The sequence below is a fragment of the Myripristis murdjan genome, chromosome 1 (genome assembly GCF_902150065.1).
Source record: "Myripristis murdjan chromosome 1, fMyrMur1.1, whole genome shotgun sequence".
Lineage (NCBI taxonomy): Eukaryota > Metazoa > Chordata > Actinopteri > Holocentriformes > Holocentridae > Myripristis > Myripristis murdjan.
In genome coordinates this window covers 18,001,379-18,014,554 of record NC_043980.1, presented here as the reverse complement: position 1 = coordinate 18,014,554, position 13,176 = coordinate 18,001,379, and the positions used below count along the sequence as shown (strand labels likewise).

The 13,176-nt window shown below is 39.5% G+C and overlaps 2 protein-coding genes across 3 annotated transcripts in view; both read right to left on the bottom strand.

Annotated features, from left to right (window-relative positions):
- Positions 1 to 273: 273 nt before the first annotated feature.
- LOC115367798 (arachidonate 15-lipoxygenase B-like) lies at positions 274 to 10,940 on the bottom strand. Its single transcript, XM_030063723.1, has 15 exons — positions 10,862 to 10,940; positions 10,307 to 10,484; positions 9,852 to 10,056; positions 9,614 to 9,695; positions 9,051 to 9,173; positions 8,781 to 8,884; positions 6,581 to 6,747; positions 6,117 to 6,260; positions 5,730 to 5,933; positions 5,311 to 5,397; positions 4,777 to 4,946; positions 3,106 to 3,227; positions 2,819 to 2,919; positions 1,263 to 1,433; positions 274 to 1,000 (listed from the first exon to the last, which is right to left on the bottom strand). The coding sequence occupies exons 2-15, from the start codon at positions 10,457 to 10,459 to the stop codon at positions 821 to 823; spliced, it is 2,013 nt and encodes a 670-aa protein (XP_029919583.1). The 5' UTR covers positions 10,460 to 10,484; positions 10,862 to 10,940; the 3' UTR covers positions 274 to 820.
- Positions 10,941 to 11,490: 550 nt separating this feature from the next.
- Positions 11,491 to 13,176, bottom strand: part of tbck (TBC1 domain containing kinase) — a 50,678-nt gene continuing 48,992 nt past the window's right edge. For both annotated transcript variants that reach the window (XM_030054622.1, XM_030054614.1), the window contains exon 26: positions 11,491 to 11,919. In XM_030054622.1, the coding sequence (XP_029910482.1) occupies positions 11,809 to 11,919 (111 nt within the window). In that variant the 3' untranslated portion in view covers positions 11,491 to 11,808. The remainder of the gene's footprint in view (positions 11,920 to 13,176) is intronic.

Genomic DNA, 13,176 nt, shown 5'->3' with positions numbered 1-13,176 from the left:
AGTAGTCAGCTTTATCTTTTTTTACAATTATTATAGATGTTTTAAGGCTGTAAAACCCCTCACTACACACTTTATACACTTTTCTCAGACAGGCATTAACATTTTCTCACTTTTCTCTCTTGTTTAAACACTCTCAAAGTTCAAACCTTCATAGAAAATTAAGGACGCAGAACACAATGTGCTGTAAAAACAAACAAACAAACAAACAAACAAAAAAAAACAAAGCATACCAAATTGCACTAAAAAAAATCCGTGAAACTGTGAGGCCGCGAAAGGTGAACCACGTTATGGTGAGGGACCACTGTATTACAAAGATATAATAACCCCCCCAAGCCTATACCTACAATACCAACATAATAACAATAACAATAATAACAATAATAATAATAAAAACATATCATCATTGTCAGGTGAAAGCCCAATTTGGCGAACTTCATGTTCCAGCTTTGTTTGAAGGGCTACCTACTCCTCTGTGAGCCAAGAGAGCCATCTAACTCCTGAATTTATAAAGCCTCATTTAACCAATGAGCAAGCTGAAAAATGCTCAGCAGCCATGCCAAAAACAAGGACGCTTCTCTTAGCTTCTAAGAAGACTACACCCCTGTTGTAGGTTTACATTTACATAAAATTCTTCATACAAATTCACACATAAGCATTTGAAGGGAAACAAGTAGACTACATTGATAAGTGAATGGCATGATCTACTGAATGCCCCTTAATGAGGAAAAACAATAAGAAAGGTGTCTGCGGCTGAAGAACAGTGAACTAAAGTGCATCCTGTTTCACTCAGCTTGTGGTGTGAGGTCACACCTTGTGATATTCAAATGGCTACACTATTTTCCACCAGCTCTGGGTCCATGTATGTGTATGGGACCGCAAGATTTATGTTTCTGGCTTGGATAGCTGTACTTAGAACTCTAAGCTCTCCTTGGAAATCCTGTATCAGCTTGCGGGGAACCTCCTCACTGAAATGCTCCTCCGGGTAATGACCAAGAGGGGCCTGATGAAATTCAACAAGGGGAAAAAGCACAAAACAAGGCTTTTACAAGATTTTCTTTTTTTTTTTTTTTTGATGTCAAGATTAATTGCAACTGTGTTTTTAAGAATATGCTGTTACACAGTTCCACAAAGATAATATGACATTAAAAGATAATCACAGGGTACATTACTACAAGTAGCATATTACCAGTAAAAAAAAAAAAAATGACACATTTGTAACGTAAATACGATTTAGGCTGTTGAATAAAACAAAAGGCACTTACGAAGTCAGAGGATTGCTTGCTGAGCAGCCACATGGTGGCCATGCCTTGTGCTGTTGTGTTGACAGCAGGCAGCGTCTGCAGCATCGTTCTTTCATCTGATGAGCCCTTGGTGGTTGGTGGAGGGAGTTGCAAGGAGATGGGAGTGTTGGGCATCCAGCCACCGTAGTCATACTACAATAAACGAATGAGTGATGGATGTGTGATTAATGCTGGTCATTATTTAAAGCCCTAGCACCCTTGAACCTTGAGCATGCGGGTAAATTCTGGATGAAACCTTTATTACCATTATTGCCAAACATATTACATGCAATACGAGTTTTATTTATGTTATCTTTACAGAGGTCTCGGTTCAAAGAAAACTACAAGTACCATTCAGTGATATTAAAATTAGTGGTGTCAAATTATCGCGTTAATTGAGATTAATTAATTACAGTCATATTTAGCGCGTTATGTTTTTTAATCGAGTTAATCTAATTTTTAATCTCTAACTTTACTTTTTGTGTTTGGGCTTGTTTAGCATAAGCTGATAGGCTCCTATTGTCAGGCCCGAACTGTACATCGGGAGATTTCCCGAAGCCGGCCTGTCACTGGCCCGGTGGCCTGCCCGTCTTTTTTTTTTTTTTTTTTTTTTTTTTTTTTTTTTTAAACAGGTCGCCGGCAGGCCAATCAGCTGTCGGTCCGGTCCGGCTGGCCTCACCAGTCTGATCTTTTTTTTTTTTTTAAGTCAGAGAGACAGGCCAGGCCAATCAGAGGCCAGCAACCTGTGAAGAGGTCAAGACATGATTGGTTTGTTTTGATTAACACCCGCCCCAACAGTCCGAGTCCGTTGTAAACAGGCAGCGCATGTTGAGGAGGGGGTGTCGCGACTCGTGTGTGTGTGTGTCTGACTGTGGAGGAGAGAAGAGGAGAGAGGAGGTGGAAGAAAAGGTTGCGTGATCGAAGTTAATACATTACCGTATTTATCCGAATATAAGACAATAGTTTTTCCATTGAAAATGCCCTGAAAAAACGCCCTCGTCTAATATTGGGGGTCTAAGCAAATACACATGTATTGTGCTTATGTAAACCAGTTGGTAAGCTCGCCTGATGCCGCGATTACCGGCGAATGGCCGCATTGCGCAGTCATTGCAGCCGCATATGAACAAAAATTGATATGGCAGTAGGCGATGTGTGCGCCGCTCACCTGTCAGATCCGGGAGACCAGACCCGGTGCCGCGGCCGGCTCGCCTGATGCCGACCGCTGGCTTTTTTATTCAAACAAGATTTTGTCCGTATAATTTTTTTTTTTTTTTTTTTCTCCAAAAAAGGGTCTTGAAAAAGAGGGGTCGTCCCCCCGACCCGCATCGGACTGATCTGCTACAATAATGTAATGAATTTAAAGGGAAATACCTCAAGTTGAGGGCTTTTCTCAGCAATTTTAGGTGAGATTAAAAAAGAGATTAATTAGATCAATTAATTAAAGATCATAATTAATTAATCTCTCAATTTTTTTAATCTCTTGACACCACTAATTAAAATATTGTAACTCATAATGCTGATTAATTACAAAGATGCACCTGTCCACTGTTGACAGCAGAGTGCTGGGCTGAACTAGTGAAAATCACCATGGTGACAAACTTGACCAACTCTGGCACAGTCCTGAAACTTTGGGGAATTCCTGAAAATTAGACAGAATAAGTTACATTAGTTGCAGTATAGTTGGCTTGGTGCCCGAATTAATGAATAAAATACAGATTTTATTGTTAGGAATATAAAAGTAATAATACAGGAAAACTTATTGTTATTAACATTATTATTATAATCATTATTTATTATCGCAGTACAGCCTTTTGTTCAAGCTTACCTGTGCCTTGTTGGGAAAGGAATCCATGGACATGGATATCCTGAAGCCATTTCTGCAGTTCAGAGTCTTTCTGGACCTCAGCGTCATTCTTGTAGTAGTAGGTAAGCAAGCCCTTGACAAAACTATTAAAAATGAAGAACATAAAAAGTTCCTTCTCAATTAAACCACATTTTTGAGAAAATTTAACCAGGTTTTAGGCCACCACATATTGTACTACAAAGACAACGTTCATAGATAATTGATAATCTAATGACTTCCCTTTTATAGCAGACGCTTGATTCTGTTCCTTTGATGCGCCATTGGAAACAGTGGATCATAAATTTTTAACTGACTACTTTAAGCAGAGGGCGAGCATTACAGACCCCTTTCTTTCCAATACAGCCATGTCTGTCATGACAGAACTTAATCATCTTCCTCGTCAGACATCATCTGTGGGGTGCTACAGTGCTTCAAAGCATGTGTTCATGGAAAGAAACTGATAGGACTGGGGAACATCTTTGAAAAATTTGGTATTTAACTTATTGATCTGAGCCCATCCTCGTGTGTCTCTGATTGTCACTAATCATCACAAACCATTTGTAAGCTTATAAACTATGTTCTCTCTCATGTTTGCATTTGTCGAAACTGATTGAGAATTTGTCATATCATCTTTTCTTTTCTTTTTTTGTTGAAAAGGCTTTATAAGATCTAGGATGAGCTTTTCAGTGGGTTGACAGTCCCGACTATTCATCTGAACCAGCTTAGCCGTATATCTCCCTGTATTTTCTTTTTGATATTATTTTTCATATGTGGATGTCACCTAGTCCCTAAATGCTGTATTTTTCCTTGAGTAGGTGCTTGCTGCTATGTGCAAACCTTTACTCTCGATTGTGAATTGCTCTCTCATTACTGGCTGTGTCCCTGACTATTTCAAGTGAGCTATCATTCAGCTTCTGCTGAAAAAAAAATAGCTTGATTGTATCAGACCCAACCCCAAGCTACCATTCCTGTAAAAACTTCTGTGTGACTTCCAGGTGTGCTGTAAAATAACAATGTATTTGATAAATTCTTATCTTGCTTTCATCAGTAATACCCAACTGAGACCGCTCAGCTCCTCCTCAGCTCTGCGTTTGATACCACTGATTACAGGATGCTGTTGTATACGCTCAGGCAGAGGCTAGGTCTACCTGGACCTTCCTATGCTGTGTCATCATATTCATTAAACAGAAAATTCTCTGTTTCTGTAGGTAATTATGTTTCATCTCCCCTTCTACCATATGCTATGCCCGAGGCCTCAATTTTTGGGTCCAGTTTTGTTGTCACTATATTGGTCCCCTAGGCCAAATAATACACTTCTTAGTCTATGGAAGAGGAATTGTAATGGAGTGTCAGTGTCGAGAGGGCAAAGAGAAAGTGCCTTGGCAGTTAAGAGATTTAGCAATGAAAGCATCTTAACATATTGAAACACATTCTTCCTGATAGACTGCCATAGCATTATGTTGGCCTTGGGTAAACTGTGAAGTGCTTTTAACTGAAGGACTGTTGTGGATGTGTCTCCTATTACTTGCATCTAACTTATATGAGGAAAACAGGTGCAGCAGGAGCCAACCTTCAACAACAACTTTTTTTTTTTTTTTTTTTTTTTTTTTTACAAGTAAACCAGGACGCCGCTGTGGACAATGCCTGTAGTACCTGTAGATGATGTCCCACAGCTTGAGCCCGTCATCCCTGTAGTAGAAGTTTGGAACAGATTCCAACCCGCGCTCAGCGATGTCGTCTGGTATGCAGAGGGAGGTGTATGTCAGTGAGCTCTGTGATCTCCTCAGGATCTCAAACATGCCCTCTCCACCAGAAGCTGAAAACTAGGAGACAGTCATATGTTTGACACATTAGTTCAGGTAAGCCACAAAGTCAAGCTCAGCTCACAATCCAGCCTACCTGAGGTGATAGTAGCTGATCTTAAAGCCAGCCCTCAAAAGCTGATGGCTCAGCTGGTTCCTTTCTATGCATTCAAATGGCAAATCTCATTCAGGGCACATGGGAGGTCTGGGAGGTCCACAGAGCCATACCACCAAATATAACTTACTGCAAATTGCAATAAAAGTTTTCTTTGACTAAAGTGGTCCTGACTGAAGCCAAGTTTGACGTAGAAACACAGTATCAGAAAAAAAGGATTTATGTAATTGTTTAGGCAAGGTGTTAGTCGGCATGTTGGTCATTTCTTACCTGAGTGAAAACTCCAGTGTCAGATATAAGCAGACGTCGGGCCAGGAAGTTGATCTGGAGTGTGTAGCGGGTGTGCGGGATGAGGAGCTGTAGAAAATAGGGAATTCTGTCAATAACATTACCCACAAAAACCAGTTTGGCAAAGTCAGTCTTGATGTTGCTATGTTCTTGCTATTTAACATTCAGAATATGAAACACTTGCAAAAATATAAACAGAAAAAATACAGTTGTTCTCAAATGTGAGAGGCATCATCATCATCATCATCATCATCATCATCATCATCATCATCATCACTATCGTCATCATCATTATCATCATCATCATCATCATCATCATCATCATCATCATCATCACAAAAACTGCTAAAAATAAGAAGAAATATTCTTGAATGAAGTGCAATATACTACTATCCAATTACCTTGTACAGGGGATGCACCATGGGCAGGTTGCGCAGCAGGGAGACGGCAAAAGCCTCAGCCAGCAGGTGAGTGCGCAGCAGGTGAACATTGAGTTGGTGCTCACTAAAATCTGCACTTCTCACAAAAATCTTGGCCAACAACCAGTCATACTCAGGGTCAGTCGGAAAAAAGATTGGATTGTCATCCGCTGGCTTCTGCTTCAACTACATGTGAAAAGAGCGGAAAACTCATTAATACAGATAATTCATTCAATGAAAAAAGGCATGACACAACCCAATACCAAGTAACTGTCAACAATAGTTTCAGTCAGCTGAATGATGGCCTCCCCTGCTCTATACTGTACCTGCAGCCAAAGTAGTGTCAAAATTTGTAGGTTAGCTTCTCACCTGAATAGCAATGGGCATCAGTTTATCATCAGGAGTTTTGTGAAGCAGGACGAGGGGAGCCATCAGGTACTGCTTCTTTCCATTGATGACGTTTGCCTTCACTCCATCCAAACGCTTGTAGTCACAGAGGAATATGTTGCCATTCTGTGTGAAATATTAGAAAAATTATTGCATTTCACTACTTAATCTTTAAGGCGTTATATTTTCACAGTAAGGACACACTGTAAATGCAACAGGTAAACTCCAAGAGATGTCCAGATATGAAACATGGTTCTAACATTAAGAGCGATTTGCCACGTCTACAGACACCTGGGACAAACTGTAACTGCTGGCTGAATTTATTGCTGCTTGAGCCAAGCACTATTAGTTAAAGAAGTAAGGAAGAAGCCCCAAAGGGATGACAGATAGTGTAATATGCATACCTGAGCACATAAAGTGCTGGTGTAATCTGCAGACAAACATACCTGCATTTCTTCCGATAAGCTGTGCCCACCACGAAGGAAGACCATTTCATCAGTGACGGGGAAATTCCTTGGCAGGACTGAACAACGACGGATCAACATGGGATTGACACCGTTAAGAAACTGGTAGGCAAAAAAATCGTCGTCCTTCCAGTGGTCCTGGGCATATTCTGAAAAATAAATAGATAGATAAATAAATAAATAAATAAATAAATAAATAAATAACAGGGTTTTATGACTCTCCTTTAGCTTTAAGCTTCAGGCATGAAAATCTCACTGACATTTCGTCACCTTGGAATAATAAGGTTCTAGCTGACATTTTTCACAGAAGTGAATTATTAACATATTCTTATTCTGTGACAACTTATTAACATTAGGTGGGGTGTTATTTTAAGTTTTATGCATTTTTCTTGCTTGGAGAAAATAGACTTTTTTTCACAGCAGCCATTTTGACAGGAAATGGTAGGGTAAAGTAACACCTGTGTTTACCATACTGTTTCAGCAATTTTGCTATATGGGATGCATACATTTTTCAGCTCAATATTCCAAAAGTGCTCACAACACCGATAGAACCTTATAATTCCAAGGCGTAAATTTTTAAAACTATTAACTACAAACTACACTGCGTACAGGAGCAACAGAGGATGAGTGAACATGCATGTGATTCTGCTGAATTCAGAATCACATGCATGGACATGGACTGTTTCAGAGCCTATTGGCAGAATAAGTGTATCAGACCCTTTTGCATCAACCAAATGTAAGCATAACTACAACATTTAACTTGCATAGCACATAATGACCTTTTCCACAGCAGCCATTTTGACATGAAAAAAGCAGGGTAAACACAGGTGTTACTACTGACAATACAGTAATTTAGGTTCCATTCCATAAAGGTCTAAAGGCGTATTCAGACCAAATGCGAAGTGAGTTTTTAATGCGGCATGATTACATACAAAGTCAACGCAAAGACGCAAATAGATGCAAATTCACGATGGACGACGCGAATGATGCGAATTTCTGTGTCGTGAATGACGCGAACTGGAAGAATCTGCATCATTTGCATATTGGGATCAGTTGAAATTGTTCAACTTCAGCAAATAATTCTCAGCTGTGTTTGCACAAATCCATGACGCTTCGTGTTTGGTCTGAACTCTCCGGAACAGAACCAGGCTCCGGCTGATGTGCATTCTGGTTCATTGGAAAGGCTCTGCTAAACTTAAATGGAATGAAAAGGGTTAACTGGATAGATCTCTTTAAATGTATACCATTACAGATATCAGCCACTTGGTCGAAATGTGAAAAAAGTGAGAAATTATTCCAGTCAAGGAAATCTGATTGAGGTTTGCACATAAACACACATTATATTATTTTCTTCATTTTATAAATACACAGAGCACCTGCTGTAATGTAGTGAGAACAAAGCAAAGCCCCTTTAAGAGACAGTCTGAACACTCCTTTACAGAACCAGGGTCCTGCTGTTGTGCTTTCTGGTTCATCGGAAGGGGTCTGCTGAACTTCAATGCAAAGGGTCTGATACCCTTTATAAGCCCCTTTAAGTGGCAGGGTCTGTGGTCGAAGTGAGAGAGTCATAATACTACCTGTGTATGTGAACTAGGCTGCAGTAACTGAGTAATAATATTTGTGAAATTAGTTCCAGTGGAGTTTTGATGGCCTCACGTGATCAACAGAAGAACTGCAGAGGCAATCCAAATGAAATCAGTGAAGGAGAGGGAGAGACACCCGGGTACATCATATTGAGGAGTGTTTCAGTGTAACTGGGGGGTTGTTGGTGAGGAGAAATTGCATAAGAACTCAGTGTATAATTTTCACATTTTTCTTCAGAAAACGCAGACTGTAAAAAGCCAAACATTTGTGAAAATGGTGAGACCACTGCATTGGTCAGTGTTTGAGAAATGCAAATTAAAAATTTTAAATTCCCTTTTTGTTTGGCTCACAGCCATTATGGTGTTAAAAGTAATGTGTCAAAGACAGTTTCCACCTTTCAACAGACAGATCCACCACTTGCAGAGTTAACAATTTTACTGGTAGGACATGCTCAGGCGCTTGGACAACTACTATTCAAAGTTATGTATCTGTAATTGGAGTCAGTTTTTTTAGTTAAACAAATATATTTTTTTGTCTTTTTTATTGAGTATGTAACACCACATAAGCATTGCTACTACCCATCCCAGCGGCACAGTACCTGATATTTCAGTCTTGTTTAAGCAGAAGACTCGGTTGATAGCATCGATGTCAGTCCAGTTCTCCTCAGTGTTAGACAGCCCCTTCAGCCTCAGCTCTGTCAGCCTTATGGAAACAAAGACGATCATTAATTTGATGACAGGAAAAAACAACAACATGTATTCATTCAACCTCATCTCCAGATTCTCAAAGTGGATCAATGCATCTGAAAGTATTACAGGAACTTATTGAGTTTTAGGGGATGTATTTGAGAAAATTTTGATGTAATCACCCTGTGGCTGCAGTGTACAAAAACTCTGAAGCCTTGGTGAAGGAGAAGCGGACCTCACAGGGCAGATCCAAAATGTTCCCTACTTTTATGGTGTGGGGTATCCCCTCTGTGTACACATTCCAGCTGTGGAAGAACAGAGACATGTGGATTAATAGGACAGTTTGAACCAAAATGTCATGGATTAGCAAATTCAAATTACAGTATTTATAAAGTATGAAGGAAAATTACGCAAAGCAAATATATAATATAATTTATTATTTTTGCTCTTCCAGTATATTTCCACCATGTTCATGAACTTTCAAGACCTGTTTTCTTCTCTATAAAGGTAATTTCTACCACATGAAGTATTATATAATATATTAACTGACAAGTATTCATATATCTTATAATTTCACGGCGTTCATACAATCTAATATATAAAAATAGGCCACAGCATAAGAGCACTGTCTGGTGTTTGTATCATTATGACATATCATATTTCAATCATAGCTAATCAGTGGGGGAGGAGGCTTGACTATGGATTGTCTGTGGAGCACTTAAAGGCATAAACTCAAAACTCTCACCGATACTCCTCCTCTCTCCACATCAGCTCAGTTGCCCTGCTGTGCTTGCCAAGATGATGACTATCTTCAAAGACTCGCAGAGCTGAAAACAAGAAAAAAAAAGAAAAACAAGATTTACAGCTGTTGATACATGTCGGCAAGAATTTATTCTAACCTCATTACAACTTCAATCATTCATTCATATGTTCTGTGGTCATGGTGTACACACAACATAGTAGAAAAGTAAAGCTTCATGAACCTGTGCCCTCTCTGAACAGGTGATCTTTGCTGTCCGTAATCCAGCGGTAGATGGGAAAGTGGTAAGTGTGTCCCTCTGGAGACTTGATTTCTACCTTGGAGGGGAACCAAGAATCGTCCGGAAACAAAAGGAGTGGCCTTTTGGTTATCTCTATCAGCACCAGCTTTCCAAGGGAGGCAGGGCAGCTCACCTCAAAGCTAGAAACCTGGACAGAGGAGAAAAAGGAAGAATGGGAGACAAGCCCTTACACTAAAGGAGGTGGAGAAAAGGCACATTTATTAGCTGTTTATTGATTTTGTGCTTGCCTTGTCGATCAGCATACAAACAGTGGTATTGTTGAACATACATATATATACAATACAGCACAGCACTGAATGGTCACCACTAATTTAGCATTATGACATGTAAAGTTGAAAAAACATGGTGCATAATGTACAGGAATATTCCAGACTCACTGCTCCGATGGTGAAGGCGGCAGCTCCTTTGAAGCTGATGAGCCACTCGCGCTCACTCTCCCCATCGGTGCCCACCAGCTTTATGTAGATATTGTTCAGGGTGGTAGCATGAACACGCGGTGCAGTAGTCACAGTCACTTTATACGTCACCATTTTCACTCTGGAGAGCAGATGAATCCTTGAAGGGAGCCCAGAGCATTAAAATAACCATTCTCCAATAGAGTGTGTGTGTTTATGAAGTTATCTGCCATTCACTGTAAGAATAAACCGATCTGTACAACCTTCAAGAAGTAGGAGTAATTAAGATACTTCACTAAATGTTGAAATGGCAGGCAATGCAATTACAATCGAAGATTACATTTGGGCAGAGAAAAGAGCAGAGTGTATTATAAGGGTGTTCATAAAGGGGAAAAGTTATGGCATCATTAAATTGTTTGCAAACCAACAAATATAATTGATATGCAACTTCATCAAACTAACCCTTACATATGGTGAATTATTCCTAATGAGAAAGTTTTTGCTTTCATCCCATTATCCCAGTAGCATCTCTCTTACCTTGTTTTGTGAGGCCAAGAAAAGTTCCTTGAAGAATACAAATCCCAAATGGTTGCTTCTGTTTTTTTATACACACAGCTTTGTGGGTGTGTCGCCCATGACAGTGTTGGAGGAAGTGCCTTAAGACATGAATGACAGTTGTACTAACCACATTCGCAACAGTGGAATACCTGATGATGAAAGACAATAACGAGTGTCGTAATGGTGCAAGACAGGGTTACTTCACCATAAAAAAAAAAAAAAAGCTTTCCTACCATTTATTGAGGATTCCCTTAAATTCATCAGGCTCTTATGTACATGAAGTTGCTGACATCCTGAAACTGCCATCAACAATGGCATATAATCCATAATTATGAAGACACCAGACCAGCATGTGCATTATTCTCACTCTATCAAACATACAATATGGTATTCGAGTGAGATCAAGTGACTGACTGTGAGCAGGCAGCACCTGTACATCAAGCTTCGACTTAGTTGCAGAAAGATTTTTTTTTTTTTTTAATCACTGCAAGGTTTGTACTATACAATCACACAAAGCTGTTTTCCACAGAAAATAAATCATCTATTCAACCGTGTGATAAGGAAACAGGGAGGCATAAAAAACAGTTAAATGATAACAAACAACTAGATAGTGTAAATGTTTTATTTAATCTAGTCTTTTATTACTTGTCACACCTTTGATAAGTTGTCCGATTTATCCAGTGAACTTAAAAAAAAATGGGTTAAAAAAAATGAATATTACTTGATACAGATTTTCATTGTTTGATCATTGCAAGGCGGTGATCTGAAGCACAGTTCTTTGAAGTTAGTTGCTACACACGTCTACACACAATGATGACATTTTTCTTTCATCTTTCCTTTTCAGTATCAGTACAAAACACGGTTTGTTTCCTCTGCTGCCTTTTGTTCATGTGAGGGTGAATTTGACTGTGGAATGAGGGTTGTGGTCAGATCTGGGGCGACGGCACGGTCAGGAGTCCAGTGGGCTTCATCTTGTTGATTCCTCCATCCAGGATACAAACCCGTGGAAAGTTCACTTTGACCAGATGGGCTGCAAACTAGGAAGAGGTAAAGTGGGGGTGGGGGGTGGGAAGAGAAATAAAGTTTTTTTTTTTCTTTTTTATGACGTAAACCTGTCTCCAAGCATCAGATGACCGGGCCATGAGGGGCTTCCAGGGATTATTCAGAGGCTTCCTTGCATCATCGCTCATGACTGTTGTGGGAAACAACACCTTTGCATAATAACTGCACTTTTGCACTTGAGAAAGACCTCATGACTTATTACATGACACGTTCAAACATGCTCTTACTGTCAAGGTGATTCTTCATAACATAACTGAAATGAATCCAGTGTGTGTTTACAACTGGCCAGGTGTAAGGCAGGTTTATTGGTGCATGCACTGATGATTCCCTTGGAAAAACACAGAGAAACAGATCTTGTATCCAGGCATTTTTAAGAACCTGTATTTAAATATACCCTTTCATGACTCACAGCAGTATTATGGGAAAATAGCACCTATAACAGAAATATGAAAAAATCTTTTTTTCTATTCCGAAGATCTTTTCGCACAGCTGTTGCTTTAATATGCCGTGTGTTATATGCCATGTTTAACACCTTTGTCTAGTGCTGTACATGTTAGGCTCCTGTGAGAGCGCCCTTAGATGCCCTTAGACGTCCCAGGGGGAGATGTGATGAAATTTAATTACAACACCTTTCTATCTGCTTGTAACATTACAGTGTTTAATTAAATGAAATTCTGAAATGCAATGAATGATGCCAATTATAGCTAAGGTGCCTAAAAAAAAAAGTCCCGCAAAGAGGATTAATTTAAATGCCACCTTTTCGGATTCACAGCCCTGGTAATTCACCCTCATCCACAGCCTATGGATAATTCATAAAAAATTTATTGTAATGCAGATCAAGATCAGCGGCAGAGTCCTTCTGATGTCTTTCAATACACCTTTCAATATCTAATTCATAGTGTGTTTGTTGTTTTTACTGCTGTTTTATTGTTTTTCCAGCTTACCATGTACAGTGTTGTCAGTGTAACGGCGTATTCTAACTCTTTTCTTGCCTTATTCTATATGCTATAAACAAACAAACAAACAAACAAACAAAAACACAGTGGCTTACAAATCACTGAAGATCCACTTCCATCTACTATAACAGTGTTTCCCAACCGGGGGTACATTGCAGGGGGTACGTGAAAACATAGGCGGAAATCCCGTGGGTGTCGGGGGGGACAAGAGCCCTCCATCCATAAATTTTGAGTAATATAGTAATATTCAATGAATAGCGGTGCTAATTATAAATG

Excerpts from the sequence above, each read along its gene's own strand:
- LOC115367798 (XM_030063723.1), bottom strand. The coding sequence starts at position 10,459 with ATGGTGACGTATAAAGTGACTGTGACTACTGCACCGCGTGTTCATGCT. Across the intron at positions 4,947-5,310 it reads ACACTGGAGTTTTCACTCAG|TTTTCAGCTTCTGGTGGAGA; the intron begins GTAAGAAATGAC and ends ACTGTCTCCTAG. Across the intron at positions 1,434-2,818 it reads CTGCTGTCAACAGTGGACAG|TATGACTACGGTGGCTGGAT; the intron begins GTGCATCTTTGT and ends CGTTTATTGTAG.